The 21,054-nt window shown below is 53.7% G+C and overlaps 2 protein-coding genes across 2 annotated transcripts in view; both read right to left on the bottom strand.

Moving 5' to 3' along the window:
* PFDN1 (prefoldin subunit 1) overlaps nt 1-10,397 on the bottom strand; it is a 32,293-nt gene extending 21,896 nt beyond the window's left edge. Inside the window, exons 1-2 of the mRNA XM_084268832.1 lie at nt 10,314-10,397; nt 10,020-10,186 (exon numbers count right to left, since the gene is read on the bottom strand). Of these exons, the coding sequence (XP_084124958.1) occupies nt 10,020-10,186; nt 10,314-10,346 (200 nt within the window). The 5' untranslated portion in view covers nt 10,347-10,397. The remainder of the gene's footprint in view (nt 1-10,019; nt 10,187-10,313) is intronic.
* Nucleotides 10,398-14,397: 4,000 nt separating this feature from the next.
* On the bottom strand, nt 14,398-20,071 carry HBEGF (heparin binding EGF like growth factor; the record flags this gene model as incomplete). The annotated part of the gene is made up of 6 exons (XM_084268893.1): nt 14,398-14,639; nt 15,743-15,835; nt 15,952-16,107; nt 17,067-17,244; nt 19,608-19,772; nt 20,029-20,071. The coding sequence occupies 5 exons, from the start codon at nt 20,069-20,071 to the stop codon at nt 15,763-15,765; spliced, it is 615 nt and encodes a 204-aa protein (XP_084125019.1). The 3' UTR covers nt 14,398-14,639; nt 15,743-15,762.
* Between the last annotated feature and the right edge of the window lie 983 nt (nt 20,072-21,054).

Here is a 21,054-nt window from a genome sequence, read left to right as displayed (position 1 = left end):
GTACTGTTTACTTGACTTTAAGATAATATTAGATACTGAAAGATTCAGCTCTTAATGAATGAGGTTATGGAGATGTTTGTTCAACACACGCCGCTCTTCACTATGACATACAAGTCATTACATTTATTAAAGGTGGAGTAGCAGTGATGCTCATCGTTAAGGTTTTCCACTAAGAACCTCTATTTTCAATTACTGGTAATGGCAATCAGCTCTGAGCACTATGTCTGGAACTTGTGGTGGCAGACCTGTCCCAGACATAAGCGCTCTCTCCTCCTCCTGCTCTGGCCTGGGAGCAGGGTTCAGGTGCTTTGCCTGCACAGCTTGCTGGGGTGAGAGGCTGGCTGTGGTACAGGGAAGGAGCCACCCAGGAGGCCGTGGGGCTCCTTCCTACCGGTCTGCAAAGCAACTCTTCCCACTTGGGTCCATGCTGATCACTGCAAGAACCTGCGTAGGGTGCCAGGGGAAGCCTCAGCTTCTCCCCTGCCCAATACCAACATACATCCACCTGCCTGATTTCAGAGAGAGAACTGTACAGGTAGGAATGCTGCAGTGCTGTTCTACCCGAATAACGATGACTGACTGATCTGAAAGTCCTTTCAGCTGGCACCCAGCACATACAAAAGGTCATTATAACTTCAGCTTTACAGTTCCTGCTGCATTTGGGAAACTCTACAAAAATTTACAATACTGAAAACTATCGGCTTTCTATAAAGCTGTAACGTTATTCTAACATGTCTGTTGTATTTCTAAAAGGAAAAGAAAAACCCCACCCAACACACTGTGCTACAACACAGCACAGTCATTTCCATGTAATGTCCTGCTCCTTGAAACCAAGCGTTTCCACTGCAGTACTCCAGGAGAAAAGTTGGGCTAAGCCCAGTCATGCCCTTATCTATTTAAAGACGCTTTTTAATTCTGAACTTGCACTGCCATTCAAGCTTTGAGCATCCTCAGGAGGGGATTACTGCATTATAAGTACTGCTCAAAGCCAATGGAAGAGAGGCTTCCAAGGCACTGATCCCAAGCAATCTCGCTTGGCTGAGCAGGAACCGGCTGTGCACAACAGCAAGTGCCCAGCAGTTCCCTTCCACCCTCCTAGGGTCCAATTATACTTCTGTTAGCTATTCCCTACACAGCTCCTAACAGGCGCTGCCTACAGCCCTGCAAATTCCAGTTTTGGTTGTCCTGGGTGAGTTACCCACTTCCAAGTGAGACAAGGAAGCAATATTTTCAGAGAAAGGGAAACCACGATTATAATTTGTGCTGCTACCCTGCACAAAGGGTTTCACGTTTCTCAGTCTGATTTTGAATTCCTCATTCAACAGACCATGAGCCTTAACTAGAGCTTGTTCAGAAACAGATGGAGTGGGAACAGAGGAGTTGAAGGTTTTCTTATATTTGCTTTTATTTTAGTGGTCAGTCATCTATTCCTTCCTCCCTCCTCAGCCAAAGCAGCACATGCTTTAAAGCAAAATAAACCCTGCAGCTTATATTGGGAGAACTACATAGGAAGATGTTCCAGCAGGAGCAGTTTGCAGTTCCTGTGGCATTTTGCTACTGCAGTCAGAGGTGGCCATGCACCAGGAGCTGCTGGGGGAAGGCAATATGGGCTGAAGCGTGCTGGAGCATCTCTGGTGGGCAGCAGATCCTGCGCAAGCTCAGCCAGACAGCACCCAGAGAGACCAGGATTAGCCACGCTGGAAGCACTCCAAATCAAGCCTTATGTAGGCCACAACCAGGGTAACTTTTACTCAGATGAACATTTGTAAGCCATAAACCTATTTACTTTAAGGAGCTAAAGGAAGAGAACAAAACGTGCCACGCTGTTTGCTTCCTCAAAGCTCGCCCAGGACGGGCCCAACAGGTCCATCCCGTCCGCCCAGGGGCCATGGGCTTGGGCTGGACTCCAGGCCACGTTTACATTGAGTTTTCACTTCTTTTTTACTTTTTTTTTTTCCTTGTTCTGTCAATAGCTACAGGCATATTATGTTACCTCAAGCCAAGATAGTAACACAGCTTGCAAACAGCAGTTTCTGCATTGCCAGACACTTAACTAGACGGTAGATTTATACTATTGTTCATGCTTGGTTCTTTAAAAAAAGAAAGCAGGAATATACCTCTAAGGGTGTACTAAATATAGCACAACCAAAAATAATGAAATAGTACTGTGGTTGGCTTTTAAAGAACATCCTCAGTTCTTTTTGAAGGCTCAATTGACATAAATGGACCTTAAAAAAAAAACAAGGCAAGCAAATGCCCCCTCCCTATCAGCCAGGAATTAGTAACATTTGAGATACAAACCATGTGGGGACAGCAGCGTAAACATGACTGCAGCTCACCGAGGGGAAATGGCCATGACCAGTTTTTTATAGAATCACAGAACAGTTAAGGACCTTAAAGATCATCAAAACCCAACCCCCTGCCAGGGGGAAGACACCTCTCGCTAGAGGCCCCATCCATCCCAGCCTTGAACACTGTGGAGGGGGCAGCCACCACTTCCCTGGGCACCCTGTGCCAGGGTCTCACCACCCTCAGAGTGAAGAACTTTTTCCTAATATCCAACCTAAACCTACCCCCTTCCAATTTAAAACCACCCCCCTAGTCCTATCACTACATGCCTTTCTAAACACTCCCTCCCCAACTCTCTTATAGGCCCTTTCAGGGACTGGAAGATGCTGTGAGCTCTCCCCAAAGCCTCCTTTTCTCCAGGCTGAAACAACCCCAACTCTCTCAGCCTGGCTTCACTTGACCTATTTTTCCTCACTGTATCCCTTGTTTCAGGGGTTTATCTTCTAATTTTGCCTTTTTAGCATGTGGCAAGGATGACTTGCAGCTTGTTCCAGCAAAGGCAACTCCAATGACTGCAGCCCAGCTGGCAGCAGCAGCACGCCGAACACATCTCTGCACTCTAGGTTGAACTGCCTTAGAAAGTTGCAAGCAGCAGAAACACAGAAACTTCTCCCAATAATAGGAAGTCAAGATACATTTCTAAAGTCTCCTTTAAAACTCTCTTTTAAGAATTCCCCACAAAATCCTAAGTAAGAACATTAAAAAAGACCAAAATAAACACCCCAAAACCCTGACAAGATCAAGTGAACACACATTAGGAAACCACAAGCAAGCAAATGTTGGGGTGAACACTCTGGTCAACCAATCCTAAAGACATATTTCTATTTTAAAACCAATCTTCTTCTGTTGATAAATCTGTGATCAGAAAGGTGAACTTCACAGTAGGAACTGAAGTGACAGGGAGATACTGCTGTGCTTGGATGGGCAAACTTAGGTTTAGCATTCTCAGCAGCAGCCCCTCCCTTAGGACCTACCCAGGAAACCCAGTACACAACTGCTCTGCAAAGTAAATCCATCCACAGTGGCAAGGAAAACAAAAGGAAAAAAAAGAAAAGCTTTGTGTCTTCCCCAGAAAGAGCCCCTGAAATGCTAAGTGAGGAGGAGGAAGACCCAGCATGAGCTGGTGGCTGTTAAACAGCATGGCCTTGGCTTCTCCACATCCAAACCCTACTACAAAGCATCAAAGCAACCCAGCAAACATCACCGCCGTGGATGTGCAGATAACCCAGCCAGAAGAATTCAAGCATCACACCAATACGGAGCTATTTCTGGATGCTAGAGTTAAGCCAGCACTAAAAACAGCTGCACTCCCATTTCCTAATCACAGGAACAAACTTTTAGAAAACAGTTTTGTTAAAACAAATACAACTTGGATGCAGCAGTCGCAGCATTCCTGAGACCACTGCTTTGGTTCTTGTGTCCCTGGGTTATACTTGTGGAAAACAGGAACCTCCTCCCACAAGTTTCCTCACGTTTTACTTCATTGTTTTACTGGATGCAGTGGGAATTAAACCTCCTCCTTTCAGCTCTGAACAGGCAGCTAGCTCAGAGGATGCTCAGGTGTCGATTTGCCGTTTGTATTAAGGCTGTTCCACATGAAATATATATATTCTGTTGACCATAGGACCCATAAGACCAGAGACTGACTCTGGGCATCTCCACCTGAGAGCTGTGGACCCTGAAGTACCTCATCATGCTGCACCCCGCTGGCTGGAAATCCATGGACATCCCTCAGCATGGTGGGGATACAGCAGGGATGCTCCCAGTACTTCTTTGGTCTGGTGATTTGGCCACCCTCCTCTGCCACAGGAGAGGGAAATTTAAGTGCCTATGCTCTAGCACTTAGTACTTCCCCAGGGACTCTAACCCTCAATTCCAACATTTCCTTTAAAAGGGGGTGGGAAAAAGGGGAAAAATACTCAAAATACAGTATTTTAAATCTACTAAATATTAAAACAAATGGAAACACCTTGCTGTTTCAGAGTATCAGTGAAATTTTTAGTGCCTTGAGAAACAAGACACTAATATTCCATTTTTTTTTTGCAAACTCATGTGGCACAAGAAGCCACAGAAGCAGGAAGAGCTCAAGCTCCAAAACCCATTTTATATCTACCTAGCACGTATCCAAAGAGACCTGTGCACCACTGAAGCAACAGACAGGTTGCATTTGCAAGAGACACCAGATTTCCTCCTTCTGGAGGCAGGGACAAAATGAAGGTGGCCCTACAAGGGTACTTACTCCCCACAACAGTCTGACCTCCAAACTGCTGCCCTGCAAGACTTCTTGAAGTGGCTGGCATTTACACACCAGCACGTCACCTCTGGATCACAGGGGATCAAACTGTCTCCTCCAGCCATGTCAGTCTGCAGAGCAGTCTGGCTCTGCTCTGACCCTCAGTTTAGCTTTTGCCTCCTTTATGTTTATTCAGGTAGGTCCTTCCTCTGTGTTGTCCAGATAACAGGCAGAGGAAAAGTCAGGGATAAAGAGAAGAGAAAATGGAACAGATCTGTTTGGATGTCATACACCTAGTCCCAGGAGAAAGGTCCTCCTAAAGAGTTAAATGTCTCCACACAAGGGAGACGAGCATCAAGGAAAAGCTGTACCACTAATCTCCACCGAGTAGGTGGGGGGACTATAACCCACAGGTTTATTTCAGGTAGGGCTAAGAAAAAGACCTGGTGTTTGGGGGGTTTTAAGTTAGCTATTATTTTTATTATAGGATCTTTTTTTCCTGCTTTCACTGACTGACCAGATTTGTCCAGTCTACACCAGTTCTCTGTCCCAATCTGAATTTTTTTAAAGAAATGCTGCTGTTTCCTAGAACAGGACAGACACACATCTCACATGCAAGCCATGGAAACCTTTGTTCTTTGAAGTTCCAATATTGCATGGAGAAATTCTGTTGAGCAGCAGGGCAGGAGAGCTATAACTGGACTGAGATATCCAGGAGATTACCAATGAGCAGCCTGGGGCAGCAGGAATAAGATCAAGAACTAAGTGGGGGGAGGGCAGTGGGCAGCGTGTCTGAGAAATCAGAAGATGTCAAGCTGGAAAAAGAGCCCATGCCCAAGACAACAGCTCCCTTTCTGATTTGAAATAGAATCTGAGACCCCCCCAGACTCTTAGTAGCTCACAACTGCAGTCCAACCCTCCTCAGAGCCAGGCAAAGGAGCCAAGTGCTGCCCCTCCTTTCACTGTTCAAGGCAGTGCTGCTGCTGCAGCATACAGGCTACTGCTGCATCACCCCTTGACACATCATTTTGGGTTTTGCTTTCTGTCACAGCTCTCTCAGAAGGTCTTGCAACCTTTTATAGTCCCACTCACACCTAACACTGTGAAGAACACTATTCAGGCTGCAACAAGACTGACCAGTTCAAAACAGAAAAGCCTGAAATAAAAGAAGGACTGGGTGGTGGAACACCTCAGGGCTCGGGCACGTGTGTCACACCACGCAGCCTCGGGCTCCTCACACTATCTCCCAGCATCCCTGGAACACACAGCATCAACAGTGCTCAAGCAGCAAGCCACTGGACACTGTTTTTTTAATCACATTTCAGTGCCTGATTGTCCTTAATACACACACGACTTCCAGAAATGAACAATCTTCCCTTTTTCAACAGCTAGATAGAGGAGCTCCAACTTTATCAGCTCTGTGTTGACCAGAGACCAACAGCAACACCCTTGTCTCTGGGACTGATTTAAGTACTGCAGCACCTGAACTCTGCACAAAGCCTTACCCAAGAAGACGGGGGATAGAGAAGCTGCTTGGATTGTACAGCCCAGCCTACAGTTAGTAACTGAACTGTAACAGTGAAGCTCTGCACATCCTCCAGATCTCTGAAAGCTTTCTTCAAAGCAGGGAGCACCATGCAGCTACCATGTCGTGCAGTGATTCAGCCAGGGAGAGTTCAACACCAACCTCACACATGCACAAAACAAGAACACAGCCAGCACGGCCGTATGGAGCTGTGGGCAGCAGTGACTGCTGTCCCTGGGGGATCAGGACAGGGCTTACAATGGCTCACAGTGACACATGACATCTCATTTCCAAACAAAGCCAAGAATCGGTAAGAGCAGGAATGCACTTAAACCCCTAGACCAATCAAGAACCTTTAATCCTCTCTCACATTCCACTTATGTGGGTTCAGCCACCCAAAATCTGAACAGCTCTTAAAAAAAAAAGGTGAAAATTGTATTATTCCAACAGCTGTCCTCATAAAACACTGTACTCACACCAAGTGTATTCATAGGGGCACCCACAACAACATACTATAGTTGAATATCAAGTTGTGCTACAGTATTTGCTTGACTTTAACTTTCATATATTGTATTTTTCTAAGTGTTCTCCTATCTGTTGCAGAAGCAAAGTGATGATAGAGCAATATCAAACCAAAAGCACCCATTTTAGCATGGCATGGACAGCCACAGGACTCTCCTCACCGCACCCCACACGAGTGCCGGGCATTCTTCTCCTGTAAATAAGGGTCTGGTCCAGGTTGCTGGTGAAAAGAATGTAAAGGGAAAGGTCTGAAGTATTCAGACAGAATTCTGAAGCTTAAACTTTCAACATAGTTCTCAAAGCAGCGTGATGATATCAGTTCAAAAATAGCTTGAGCAGAAGTCCAGCATAGCAATAGATGTCTCAGGCTACGTAACAGGCCCTTCAAAAGAGTATGAAGTAACAGAATTGAAATGTATTTGGCAAGATGCCACCACTCAGATGATATCCCAGCCCCAGGGCAGCCCCAGGGATATGTACAGTACACAGCAATACATCATCTCCTACTATGTGGCACTGACATTTCTTCTGTCAAACCCAAAATAACTGCAGCAAAAGTAAGTTGAGCCCCACATGTGGAGGCCTCTGCGTTACACACACTGTGGTGCAGACCAAGAACAACTTCATATTTGCCAGGGGAGCAAGAAAAAGGCTCTTGGAGAGGAAGGGGGCTCGAGATAGCAGTTCAGGGAACCAAACCCACAGGACTTCCCAAGTTGTGCAGAAGAGTACACAAATGAGGCAGATTTCCTGGCAGGACACAGCTCATCACCACAGTTCCTCAAACCTTCCAATTCCACGAAAGCCTGGAGTATCTTTTCCTACAGAAGGGTACATGCTAGCCCACTGCACTCACTCCACCAAAGCAGGAGAACAACAGAGGAACTTTACCAGCAGCCAGATTCTGAGTAGCCACTAAAATGACTTAAAATAAAAAACAGGGAAAAAAGAAAAGTTGGGCACAGGAACAGAAGCACAAAACATACTTCAACGAATGTAACTACTCAAGCAAGCTGTCAGAAGAGCATTGATAATGAGAGCTAACACTGCTGTTGACTTCCAGCCTTACTGGCTAACTGAAACCCACTAGAGTTGTAACATTTGCCTGCTACACTGTGGAAAAGAAATGGAGACATCATGAATACCCCTTTGGCAGCTGACCCCCCCACAACCCTGCATCTGAGCAAGCCAATGAAACCAACAAATTAAAATATCTGCAATTCCACTTCACAAAACGTGGCTTTTTTGTCCAGAAGAACCATAATGACCACCTTCTTTGGTCTCCAGTGGAACACAAGATGCCAATCTGCCCTTAGATTTAACACCTGCTCAACAGTTGCTTTAGTCTGCTTTGCCAGAAGCCCAGATTTCAGCAATAAACTCTCTACCAGGGCTTCAGGGGGCTCCAGGAAGAGCCTTATGTCCTTGGTGCACATTCTCCATTCTAAGGAGCCAACTGGCAAAGCAGCCTCCAACCCCAGAGCCAGAACAGACAGGGCTCACAGAAATAGTGTCAAGCTGAGGCAGGAGGGGGGGGGGGGATATAAAAGAGTGAGTGAATATGTAGGATTCAGAAGAGCCCTCTCTTAATCTCTATTTGCACAGTGACTGGTACAATGAGGCTTTTAAATACCCTCACAATGCCAGAGCCTCAGCCAGCCTGCCTGGTCATGGCAAGGGAAGCAGAAAAAGCCCCCCCAGAAGACTGTCACTCCCACAGCTGCTGCACATGGAGAAAGTGCAAAGCATTTAAGACACGAAGAAGGAAGGACCTCTTACTCCTGAGATGGAAGCAGAAAGCAGGATAATGCATTTCAGCCCATGCTGAAACAGTGTCTGCAATCCCAATCCGCTCCCCAAGCAGAACTGTTTTATGGTAAAACCCAACACACCCCTTTTTGAGGTATCTTGAAGGAATTCTCCTTACAGGAAAAGTATTCTGTACTTTTGGATTTTAAAAAAAGCTACAACCTGCCCAGGTCACGTCAGTTGCCTCTGATAAAGGGACCAAAAATCTATCTCCTTTTAACATATCAGTCACTAGCATGTCCAAACAAACCCAAAATTTAATCCACTTGCACTGGAATCTTAGGTACTGGGAGCCAAGAAGCAGAGTCTGCCATGCTAAACATTTCCACCAGCGTTGGTACAACTTCATCTGAGCACTTGCAGCAACAGGGAAATTACACACCATTCACGACTTCCCACTCTTGCACCCTCCCTACAACCTGCTCTAGAGATTGCATGGTCTGACAGACCAGGGCATTTGTGGTCTGACCTGGCTCACCTCTCAGCCCTGTGATCATCCACTTTGACATGGAGAAGGTGGGGCAAACTCAGGGTGGGGAAGAGGTCAATACAACCTCTTCTGGCAGCAGCGTTTCGCAAAACCGCATCCCGAGCTGAGCGGAGTCATCACTGTTACCCAACGCACAGGAGACCCAGAGAAGAATCATAGTGCTCTCAAATGAGACACACAGAACCCCATTGTGACATTTACCAAGCAAGCACATGTTTCAGATTTCACACCACTTCAGATGGGCTTCTACCAGATGAAGTCAAACAACATCGGGTTGTGAAAAGTTCCTCAAAGCAGGTCACTTCTGTTTTACAGTGTTTGCTTTGACAGCCACCCAACCCAGGGAAGCACACTTTTAGGAGTGCCCTGGGGCTACCCAGGTGAGTTTTATGCTCAGTTCCAAGGGTTTAAAATATCTGGGCAACACCTATTAGATCTATTCCCTCCCATGACACTGCAAAAGGCATTTCTGTAGGACATTTGTGGAAGCAAAGCCCTGAGCACATGAACTGTGCACACAAGGATTTTTCCAGGAGTCTGATGTAAACTACACTAGAAATTACTGAAGCTGTACAGATTTGCAAGCACCCCCTCACAAATGCTGTTTGCCATTAGAATGCTGCTCTACTAGTCCAGATTTCAAACTTCCCAGAGGTGCCAGGTGAGGCCATTATGACCCAGAGCAGAGCCAGCAAGCAAAACCACACAAAACCAATCACACCTATAACAGTCCTTCTTCAAGGCAGCCAATACCTAACCCCAAGAGATAAAACCCTCTTGCTGCATTCCCTGGCAGGCTACTTGGCACTAAAAATGAAAGACAACTGGAAAAACTGATCAAAGGAACATGCTGTGTGACAGCCAGTGTGTTCTCTGCGACAGGAAGAGCCTCCCGCACAGGGCAGCGGCCTAGAGGCCTCTCCCATAGAGATGCTGGTGTCTCCCCGCGCACAGGCCCCCGGCCGCTACCCCCCCACACCCCTCCTCAGGGCAGCAGAGGCCAGGCCAGCCCACGCAGAGAGCCACCGGCCGCTACCAGCACCACAGGGCAGCTCCGGCCATCCCAAACAACGCGCCGGGCAGGTACTCACATCCTCCCCACACCCTCGTACATGCGGGTCTCGTCCACCAGCATCATAACCTCCGTGTCGGTGAGGTGGGCGTGCTTCTTCGTCTTGCTCAGCTGCTCGATCTGGATGTCGGCCAGCTTCACCTTCTGCTGCGTGTCTATCACCTTGGCCTGCAGCTCCGTGAACGCCTGGAGGCGAAGAGCAGCAATGAGGGGCGGCCCTGGCAGGGGGCGGCCCGCCATCCCCGCGCCGCTGAGGCCGGGCGGCAGGGCCCAAGGGGAGGACGCGCGCTGCCCGCCGCAGAAGCATCCATACCTTCTTGAGCTCCAGGTCCACGGGCGCCGCCATCTTGTCTCCTCACGGCGCCTGCGCGGCGGGGGCAGAGTGGCGCTGTCTCCTTCTGCGCATGCGCCGGGCTGGGGCGGGTGAGGGCTGCGGGGTCTCCTGGGCGGTGTGGGGGGGCGAGGTCGCCTCATCTCGGTGGGTTGAGGGGTTCGCGGGGGCTGAGGCGTGAGCCTGTGAGCGGGATGGGCGGCGGGCCCGTCCTGCCCTGAGGGCCCGGGGCAGCACAGAACCGTGGAATCCTGAGTCAGAAGGGACCTATAAGGACCATCAAGTCCAACTCCCAGCTCCACACAGCCCCAGCCCAGTCAGAGCTGGCACTGAGGCATTGTCCTGACACTTCTTGCCCCCAGCCCAGCTCGGGGCTGTGACCCCTTCCCTGGGGAGCCTGTGAGGGCCTGACCCCCCTCTCAGTACAGAACATCTTCCTGACACCAAAACTAAACCTCCCCTGTCACAGCTTCACGCTGTTCCCTCAGGTTCCATCCCTGGTCCCCAAAGAGAGGAGATCAGTGCTGCCCTTTCACTCCCCTCGTCAGGAAGCCACAGACCCCCATGAGGTCTCCCCTCAGCCTCCTCTTCTCCATGCTGAACAAACCCAGGGACTTCAGCCTCTCCTCATAAGACTTCCCCTCCAGCAGGTTCCCCCAGGCAGCCCTGAGTTGCCCCCAGAGCCCACCAAGCCTGGCAGGACCCAGCCAGCCATGGGGGGATGCACTTGCCCCATTCTGCTGCCCACTCCTGAAGGCTGCCACAGCCCAACCACCCCTGCCCATGCTGGAGGAGCTCTGCCAGGCCCTGGGAGCCCAGCAGCCACCCCTGCTACCTCCCTGCCACTCCTGACACGGGCCCCATCCAGTGATGGGAGAGGGCCCAGAGTTCTCAGTGGGGAAGCACCAAGGACATACAGAAAAGAAGTAATGGGTACTAAAACCAGAGACAGACAGGTGCTTCGTTAATAACACCCAGCAGCCAAACAGGGCCTTGTCCACCAGACCCACAGAGAAGCTCAGGCTGGGGGTGCTGGGCATCTTTAGATCCTGTGAAATGCTGAGGGGAGGTTGAAATCACAGTGTGCTTGCCAAGCAGAGGTACCAAGGGCCCAGGGGCCATGAGCTCCCTGTGGATGGGGTGGTGGTGCTGCAGGAGATGCAGCCCCGGCTTCCTGCTGTCCCCAGCACCCTGCGACCTACTGCTGCCTGTGAGTGCAGCACCTTTACTCCAGCTCCAAAGCTTTCCTTGGAATTTGCCCAGACAGCCCTAGGTAAGGGGCGAGATCGTGATGAGCCCACAGGTGAAGGCAGCAAAAACTGAAGCAGCCAGCATGCTGCTCTGCAGCCCAAGGCACACGTGGAGATCCTGCTGCAACAACCTTCAGGGACCCTCACAACACCCCTATTGAAAAGCAGAGTTCAGGATCTGATCTTCAGGTACTCTCTGCTCTCGCTGCCACCTGCTCCCAGAGCACAGCCTTTCAGGGCCTTTCACAGCTCCTTCCAGCCACCACAGCTCCCCAGAGGAGTTGGGCAAAGCCAGCAATCCCAGTTGGGTGGAAGATGAGCCAAGTGGAGCTGTGTGCAGGGCTGCTGCTGCCGCCTGTTTCTGGAGGGAGGCAGAGGGGATGGTGCAGCTGCTTTCCAGGTGTCTCTTAGGCCTCCTTGTCCTTGCTCCAGTGCTCTGCTGCCTCATCCATCCATACCCTGCCATGCTGTGATGACCAAAGGCACTGGAGGGTGCCAAGGTGCTGGGGCAGGCAGGGAAGAATTGGTAATTAGATTGACTAATGCAATATATTGTGGGTTTTTATTAAAGCCACAGCTGGGATTTTGGAGGTCTCCTAGCTCTGAACCTTGCTCTAGAGAAGAGACTGAGAAAAAGCATGGGGCTCTCCTCCCTTCAGGTGCATGGTCTCTGCCCATGGCAGGACTGAGTGAGCCCAGGCAGGGGGCTGGGGGACACAGGGGGTCATGGTGTTTAGGGGCTGGGCACACATTTTGGCACCTGGAGACAAGCCAGGCACAGACACTGAAGGGATTCAAAGAAAGATGCCAAAGGTCATGGCATGGAGTTAGTGTCAGAGGCAGCAAGCAGGTTCAGGAAAAGCTGCAGCTGGCTGGTGGTGTGTTTGTGCTCCTGGACTGGTACCTGCAAAGGCCAGGCTGTGGAGCTGGAGCTGCTGGGGGTCACCAGATGCTTTCACCAGTACCTCAGCCATGCTCAGCTTAGCCAGCTGCCCCAGCAGCCCTCTCCTGTTCGGTGGGGATGGCAGGGTGAAGACTGCTTTCCTGGCATCTCATTTCTGCAGGCACAGTCAGGCAAGCAGCCTCAGTTCCTCCCACAGCACATGGGCATCCTGGGCAGGGCAGAGTCCTACCTACTCTGGCCAGGCTCTGGGACACCTGTTTCCATGACTGCAAGGACAGACAGGCTGGGGAGCTGCCCCCAGGGCTCCATCCCTGCCTTAGCCAGGAAGAGAGCACACATAGGGCCTTCCCCAGCCCACCAGGGCACACAGCCAGCCAGCTTCCCACTCCATACATCCCCACAGTTCATTCCCCATCTCAGCCTGTTAAATTACAGCCCATGGGCAGCCCAGCCTGCATCACCAGGACGTGTCCTTGCAGGGAAGTAGGGCATCTGGGATCCAGGCTGAAGTTCCAGCAGAAAAACCTTCCAGTGGAGCTCTTCCCAGTGCCCACGGGTGGGCTGGAGTGCCAGGCATGCCCCCCAAGGCAGCAGGGCTGGGGAACAGCCCCAGCACTGCAAGGCAGGACACAGCCACGTGACGGGGAGCAGAAGGGGCTCCTGCACAGCAGCTGGAGACACTACTTGCTCAGTAGGCACTGGAAAAGGCCAAAGTTTGGGGTCTCTCATTGAAGCAGCACTCCCACAGTGCTAAGGCACAGGTTTGCACAGAGCAGAGCCAGTGACTGGTTTCCCTGGCTCCAGGATTACCTTTTAGCTAGATTAGGCAAAAAACCCAAAACCAAACACCTCAGCAGGCTGCTCCGTGCTCAGTTGGAGCAGAAAGCAGTAGCTTAGCTCTCCCCTTTGGAAACTGAAGCTTGCCATCTGCTGAAGGGAAGGGGAGGGAGGAAAGCAGGTTTCACACAGCCCTGTCTCTCTGCTCCAACCCTCAGTAGAGCCAGCATCTCACCTCAGTCTCAGCTCCCCCTGGGGAAAATCAGGGAAGGTAGAAGTGATTTGAGGGTTATTTTCACTGCAGCCAGGAATTAGCCCTGAAGTGCCAGCTCAAGCAATGCTTGCCAGAATGGCCCGGGGCAGAGGAGCCTGCAGCCACCCAGGAACCCCTGGGAGCCCCTGCAAGGGAGGTGCAAGCCCACCCCTCAGGCTGATAGCTGAAAAACAAAGAATCAGCACCAATTGGATGGATCAGCAGCCAGAGTGGTCTCACTCATACCAGATGTGGCTTGGCTTGATGAGCAGCCACCAAAACATCACCCCCCTCCCAGGGCACCAGCTGGCAAAGACACAGATCTCCAGAGAAGCACGGGCAGGGCAGGGCTGGCTTGGCCACAGGCTCCTGCAGGACACATCCTGCCACCAGCCCCACGCTGCTCTGCTGCACCCCAAGGGTGCCACAAGCCAGCCCAGCAGTGCTCCTGTGTGCTCAGCAGCACCCCATTACCATGGGGCTGGTCTTCAGAGGTCTGACTCCTTCCCACCTCCATCGTTTGGGGTTGGACTAGATGACACTTAGAGGTCCTTCCACCCAAACACATTCCATGATTAAATTACCAGCCCAAGTGTTTGTAACAAAGTGTTATTTATTAGAATATTACATTGCACTTTAAAAAAAATGAGTGAGGTCTGACCAGCACCTTGATCTACATGAAGGATGCAAGGCCAGGCCCACAATAAATATAAATACTATGTACAGTTTATCTAAAATAAATATATAATTTAAAATGAAAAATATCTTGTTAAATAGCTGTTACCCTCCCACCCCTCCTGTGCCTAAGAAAGCCCCAAGGCTGATTTCCATGCCCTTCACAGTTTGTTCCACAGTGGACACAGAGCTGCTGAAGAACCCTCTGCCACTGGCTGGCCACTCTTGTCTCTGTGCAGCCGCCGGCCCGTGAGCACTTCTGCCAAGCCCCCTCTGTCCCAGAGATGGCCACAACGCTCCCTGCAGGGATGCCACTGCCTGACCAGCCCTGGAGCAGGGGCTGTCCTGCTGCTCCAGCAAGCTTCCACCACGCTGCGGGCTCCCAGGGATGGTGCTGGTTCCACGGCTCTCGCTTCTTCCAGGAGGTAGAAGTGCGTTAGTGCTGACCCCTGCAAGGCAGCATCAGGAGAGATCACACACAGTCCTGGGCCACCCTGCCCATCATGCAGAGGTTCCTCCATGGTGGGGCTGAGGAATCTGCCCCCCCCCCAGCCTGGCAGGAGAGCCCCCGTGGGCACCAAAGCAGCCGCTCACCACCTCGCAGGACTGGACCCAGGAGGATGGGAGCCAGGATGCTGGGGGAGCAGTGGCTGAGCATCCTGCCTCACGTCCACTGTGCTTCCCCTCAAGGACCTCAGCACATTTCCCCTGTGGACACATCCACCCCAATGACCCCTAGGGCGGAAGGGACAACGAGGAAAACTTAATCACTGAATCCTCTTCCCCAAAATTCAGCTCCTATAACAGCTCAAAACTCCCCCAGCACTGTTAGCAGCATCACACAAGTTCTCTGAAGGCATGACTTCATCCTCACAAACACTTTTCCTTTTAAAAGGGAAGTAGCTCTACACATGTATGGGCTCATCCCACGCCAGGGTTTGGACCAGAGCAGGGGACGCCTGCGAGCTTCCCAGCACCCAACCATGGCCACCCCTGGGGCAGAGCACACCCTGCTGCTGAGCAGCATCGCATGGAGCTGGCAGCAAGACCACCCTGCACCCAGCATTACACTGGCACAAGTAATAGAATGGGAGTGAATAAGGAAGAGGGGTTTTTTTATATATATTTATACACACATATATATAAATAGAGGCAATATCTAAGGAGAGGAAATGACTCAGTGGGTCAGAGAAGGAGTAGAAGCAGCAGGGAAAAAAAAACCAAACACATAGCAGCTTCCCCACTGCCAAATGTCCCCAAAGCACGCAGTGACAGGACAAAGCAAGGACTTCAGGCTGGGAAGGAGGAGGTGGAGGTGCCCAGAGGTGTCAGGGGCTTGAGCGGGAAGGGGAGGCAAGAGGACTGGAGCCCCATGGGGCAACACAGGCTCTCTGGCCAAATCCAACAGGCTGCTTCTCCAGGCTTAGACTGCCTTCAACACCTGCCTGGCTCTGGCATGGGATTCGTGTAACAGTCCCAGCCAGCATGAACAAGCAGAGCTCACAGATGCCCACCAGCCATGCTGCTGCTCCATACACACACAGGGACTCACCTCACCAGCACCCAGCATCCTCAGTGATTCACAGTGATGCCCAGCTTGATTTTCTCTTCGTTTTCTACATCGTAGACGCCCCTCTTGTGACACCTGTGAGGCCAAGCAAAGAGATGCTCAGAGCATGGAGAGGTCCCTGCCAACCCCCCTGCCCTGCACAGGGGCTTCCTGGGGACATGGATCTGACAGCTCAGCCCCATCCCACTTACCTGAGCATCAGCAGAGCTGTGATGATGACGAGACACAGGGAGGACAGGACAACAGCAACGACAGCCAGTGCTGTGGTGTGGTCGTATGCGCTGGGGTGGTGCTCCACAGGCAGGGAGAGGCCATGGCATCTCTCCCCATGATATCCTGGTTGGCATCTAGGCAAAAGGAAGAGTCTTCAAGCTGAGCCCCTTGAGATCTCTTCTTGCTGGCAGTCCCAACCCCCCTGTGCAAGGGCCCAACTTCATGCCAGCTTCCAGGCAGAGACAAACTAAGCAGTGCAAGGAGCTGCAGGAAGCCTGATCCCTGCGGATTGCAGGGTGCAAGGTCTTGTGGACACCATAAGCCAGGGAGCTATTATCTTCCCCAGGCTACAGGCACAGGGCTCAGAGGATTGATAGCAAAGAACAAAGCCTCTTATATATCTGCAAGCTCAACCCCAGCCCACGTCAGCGAGGATCAAACATGCACCTCTGGGTATTTCCCATGGTAGCAATGCTGGATCCAGGTGCCCTGACCATAGGCAAATGCCTTCTCCTCTGCTTGCCTTGTGTTTGCTCTCTACCTGTGTCCCAGGGGTTGTAGGGGTGGGTTACACAGCCCTGTCCTTCCTCAGCGACAAGGGACAGCTTGGGTATAGCTTTGGCAGGCCATTCCCAAGGGTGCTATCCCTGATCTGCCTTGCTGGTGCCATGGCCAAGAAGTTCCTCCTGCCCACACCAGTACATCCTGACAGCCACAGGAGCCCTGAGCTCTCAGGGGGGATGCAAAGTTACAGAGTCAGGTTGGCATCTCAAAACCAGACCTGCAGACAGCCTGAGCTGTGAGACCCCAGCCTCTGCTCACCTTCCTCCAAACCCCCCCACCACAGGTCTCCGTGCCACAGCTTAGCCAGAGCCTCAGCACTGGCAAGGGGACGCTGGGTCTAAGCCCACACAGATTTTGATGGAGGGATGGACATTGCTCCAGAAACAGGAGGAAGAGGTCAAACCAGAGCCATCCCCACACGCACAAAGAACATGCACTAAAAATATCTCTGGCTTTTCCTTTGCCCAGCTGGGAGAATTGCAGGAACCGTGACTCAGGCTCCAGCGGCACCACACAGCCCAGGACTCACATGCAGGAGGGAGCTCCCAGCTCTCTGATGTATTTGCATTCACCGTGGATACAGAAATCCTTGTACTTCCTCAGACACGGGTCTCTCTTCTTCCCCTGGCCTTTACCTTTTCTTCTTTTATTCCCGTTGCCTTTTTTCTTGGGTGTAACCAGGCCTTGAGGCTTTGCCAGGAAAGCAACTGGAAAACAGTTTGGGAAGGAGAAAGCAGCAGTCAGAGCACCTCCACACCATCATCCAGAGAAAAAGGCAGAGCAGCAAACCCCCAGCTGCTGCAGCCAGCTCAGCCCTGGCACTCCTGCAGCCTTTTGTGCACTGAACTGCCCCCGAGCAGAGGAGGGTTTCCCCCCCCTCCCTCTTTTTTTTCCAGCTTCTTACAAATATCATGGCCTTTCCAATTCATAAGAACAATTCTCAAGGAAAGAAAGGAATCAGGGTGGGGGGCGGGGAGAAAACAGAGCTTTATGTGTCTCAACAGTTGCTATTATATGCACCAGTTTCCACTGAACACAGAAAACTGCTGATTGCCCCTTTATCTGTCTTTTATTTCCTCGATGAGCGAGTGCAGTCTTGTGTAAGACCCTATTCATGGCTCTGATGAGCTCCCCTTCCTGCAGGCACAAGGATGGCTTGCACACCCTGGGCAGGATTAAGAGCAAGGCTGACTTAATTTTCGGTGTTGCAGAGCCAGAGCCAGGGCAGCAAGGGCAGCGTTCCCGTGAATTACAAAGGTATGTTTTAATTGCAACGCAGAGACCGTTGGCTTTCACTGAGAGAGGCGGGTGTCTCCTGGGAACCAGCACACGCAGCTCCTTGCCGGGACACAGACCGAAACCAGCAGCGTTACTGCAATGGTTTTAAGACATGCAGATGCCCCCACCCCCCCACCCCCCAAAATCAACCCCCGGTTTGGTCCCCCAAGGTGCCAAGATGCTGCACTGAGCCAGCTCCAAAGCACAGCGCTTAGTGACTCCGGGGAAGCAGGAGCTGCTAAGCCCTGCTTGGGGAGGAGAGGGCGGCTGAGTCGAGCGTGGCGAGCTCCAACCTGCCGAATTCCTTCTCAGCCACTTCCTGACACAGCCAAGCCCGTCCCCTCCTCCCTGGCAAGCACCTTCCCGGCTGCAGCACACCGGCTCCACACCTGTCAAAGCTGCCACACCATCCCACAGCCTTCGCGCTGTGCCTGGAGAACAACCCAGAGTTCAGGAACTCTGTGGCTTGGAGAAACACCCCGGATCCCTGCGAGGTTTGGGGGTCCACCCCGGGCTGCCAGCACAAACCACCCCTCCCCATCGGAGCCAGCAGACACAGCGCTGTGCTGGAGCCCCCCACAAGCCACCACCACTGTCACCACCTCCACGGGGCTCTGTCCCTTAGGCAGCAGGAGGAGATGTAGAAGACTTTGCCGGTAGGAAAACCGGTCCAAGCCAGGTGGGCAGGGGGAACGCAGCTTCTCTCCCCCCCACACACACACCAGGGTGGCTACAGCACAGGGAAAGCTGCTTTCAAAAAACAAACCGGCAGGTTTTCCTAACCATAGCCCACACCAAGACACCGAGCGAGTGCTCCAAGGGACTGCAGCCTCAGTGACTGTCCGCTGTCCCCTCAGCCCCCGGCACAGCCCCTGCCTGACAGGGTCCCCTCCTCCGGGCCACGGAGGAGCAGCCAGAAGCATCTCCCTCCCAGCAGAGGGGGCTTCCCGGGGGCTTCGTTCTCCCGGGTTCGAGGGGGGGGGGGGGGTCAGCACAGTTTTAGAGGCGGATTTTTTTTGGCACAGCCAGAAAGCGAATTAAAACTTGTGGAAAAAAAGGGAAAGTGAGCTGTGTGGGGCAGAGCACCCTCCCGGAGCCCGGTTACCGGCCTCAGCGCCGCACATGTGCGGGTCACCCATCCGCAGCCTGCCACGGGCCCCCCGTCCCACCCCACGCGTGTCCCCAGGACACTGTCTGTGCCGCCCCCGTGGCCGGGCCCGCCGGCTGACCGGCCCTGCCTAGGTATGAGGAGCAGCCGCGTGTGGGCGGCGGGTGAGTCACAGGCATCCCCTCGCCCGCTCTCGGGGAAGCGGCGCTGGCCCCGCACACCTGCGGGGCGGGGGCTGCCGGACCACCCAACAGGGCTCTGCTTCCCGGCTGCCCGAGGAGCGGGGTACCCGGGGACCCTCGGGACCCCCGTGCAACGACTTCGGGGACTCCGACAGCCCCAACGCAAGGCGAGGGGCTGCCAAAGCCCCGTTACTCCGTGTCCCCCCCCCCCGGGCTGGCGCCGCTCAGGGCCGTAGCCACGGCCTCCCGATAAGCGGAAACCGGGGAGTCCCTTGCTGCTTACTCCGGGGCCGAGCCGGAGCTGCCGCCGGAACACCCGCGGGACTAAACCTACCCCAGACCGACCCCTCCGCGCCCCTCCCCGGGTCCAACCGCCCCCAGCCCGCTTCGTCCCCGGGACCCGCTCCGAGACCAAACGCCCCAACTCCCCGTAGGACCCCGGCCGTGACAAACCCCCCCACGCCCCCCAATCCCCACCCGCGGCGGCTCTGCCCGTCCGTACCTCTCGGCAGCTCGATGAGGTCGTCCCCCGAGGCGGTTCCGACGCCCTCCTTCTCCGGGCTGCTGCCGAGCAGCGGGGCCGTGGCCGGGACCGGCGCCCCGCCGCCTTTGTGCAGCACCTCGTTGTGCAGCTCGTCCCCGCTCAGCCCGCCCGCCGCCCAGCACACTGCGGGGAAGGAGCACAGAGTCAGCCGGAGCGGGCGGACCCTCCCCGCCAGCGCTGGCCAAGGGCTGGGACCGCACCGCCTGTGACCAGGAGCCCCCCACGCGTGACGGGCACACGCCCCCATCTTCCGGCTGCCCCTACCCGCGTTGCCCGCGGCCGAGACTCCCCAACTCGGGAGCGGTGCCGTGCCCGCGCTGCCCAGCGACCCCCCGAACCCCCAGCTTCTCCCCCCCCCCACGCGTGTCCGTGTCCGTACCCGCCACCAGCAGCGCGTGGATCAGCACCGCCCGCCCGTCCATGACCCGCGGGCCCTCCCGATCCAGCTCCGCTCCGCCCGGCCCCGCACCAGCAACCCCTCTCCAGCAGCACGGCCCCGCGACGGGTACAAGGCTGCGGGCGGCGGGGCGGGGCGCGGCGGGGCGGGGCTGTCCGGCCGCCCCGCCCCCGGGAAGGGCTTCCCCGGCTGCCGCCGAGGGGTCTCCCGTCGGGAGGAGCCGTCTGGGGAGGGGGGGCGGCCGTGAACGGGGAGCACCCCTCCCTCCGGGGGAAGGGAGGAAGCGTAAATCATCCGCCACCGCCGCACCGGTGCCACCCGCTGTCCACAGCCGGGGACACCGAGCGCTGCGGGTCTGGGCTCCGCGGGGGGGGGGGGATGGTGACCCCTCCCAGGCTGCGCTCAAGCTGGGGAGGGGAGGGGATGTCTGGGGGAGATGGGTTGGGACCTTTACTGACTGGTTTCGGGCGGGGCATGAGGAGAAGGGGGGGGCCACGGCGTGCACCGTGACACACGTCCCGGTGGGGCGGCTGCTGGTGGGAGCGGTGCCGTAAGCGGCCCGGGAAGCGTTTTGGGAGGAGCACACGGCAAAAAGGGTGTCAGGCAAAAGGTCGGACCTCAGGGTTCCCAGATAAAACCTCCTCCTGGGCTGGTGACGGGGTGACACCCTGATAGGGGACACACTTCCAGCCACCTGCCACCCCATCCTGGCAATGGGAGAAGAAGGGTGGCAGCAGCAGCCTGAGATGATGGCAAAGACCCTTTTTGTCTCTGAGGCCCCCTTTGTGCCCCAGTGAGACCCTGACCACTTCAGTCACGGCTTCATCTTGCAATCCCCTCTCTGCTGTCCTTGTCTCCCCTGTCCCAGCCTTTGACCATTGTGTTTGGGAGCTGCCAGCATTTCTCTGTCCTCTTTGCCACGCTGGCAACCGCTTCTTGTGCTTGGCTTTGTTCTCAGCCCAGGTGACGGCCCAGAAAACACTGCTGATGCCAGTACCACACGAGCAG

Source organism: Gallinula chloropus (genome assembly GCF_964237585.1).
Source record: "Gallinula chloropus genome assembly, chromosome: 10".
In the NCBI taxonomy this organism is placed as follows: domain Eukaryota; kingdom Metazoa; phylum Chordata; class Aves; order Gruiformes; family Rallidae; genus Gallinula; species Gallinula chloropus.
The sequence above is the reverse complement of the archived record's forward strand: the minus strand, read 5'-3'. Positions and strand labels throughout refer to the sequence as shown.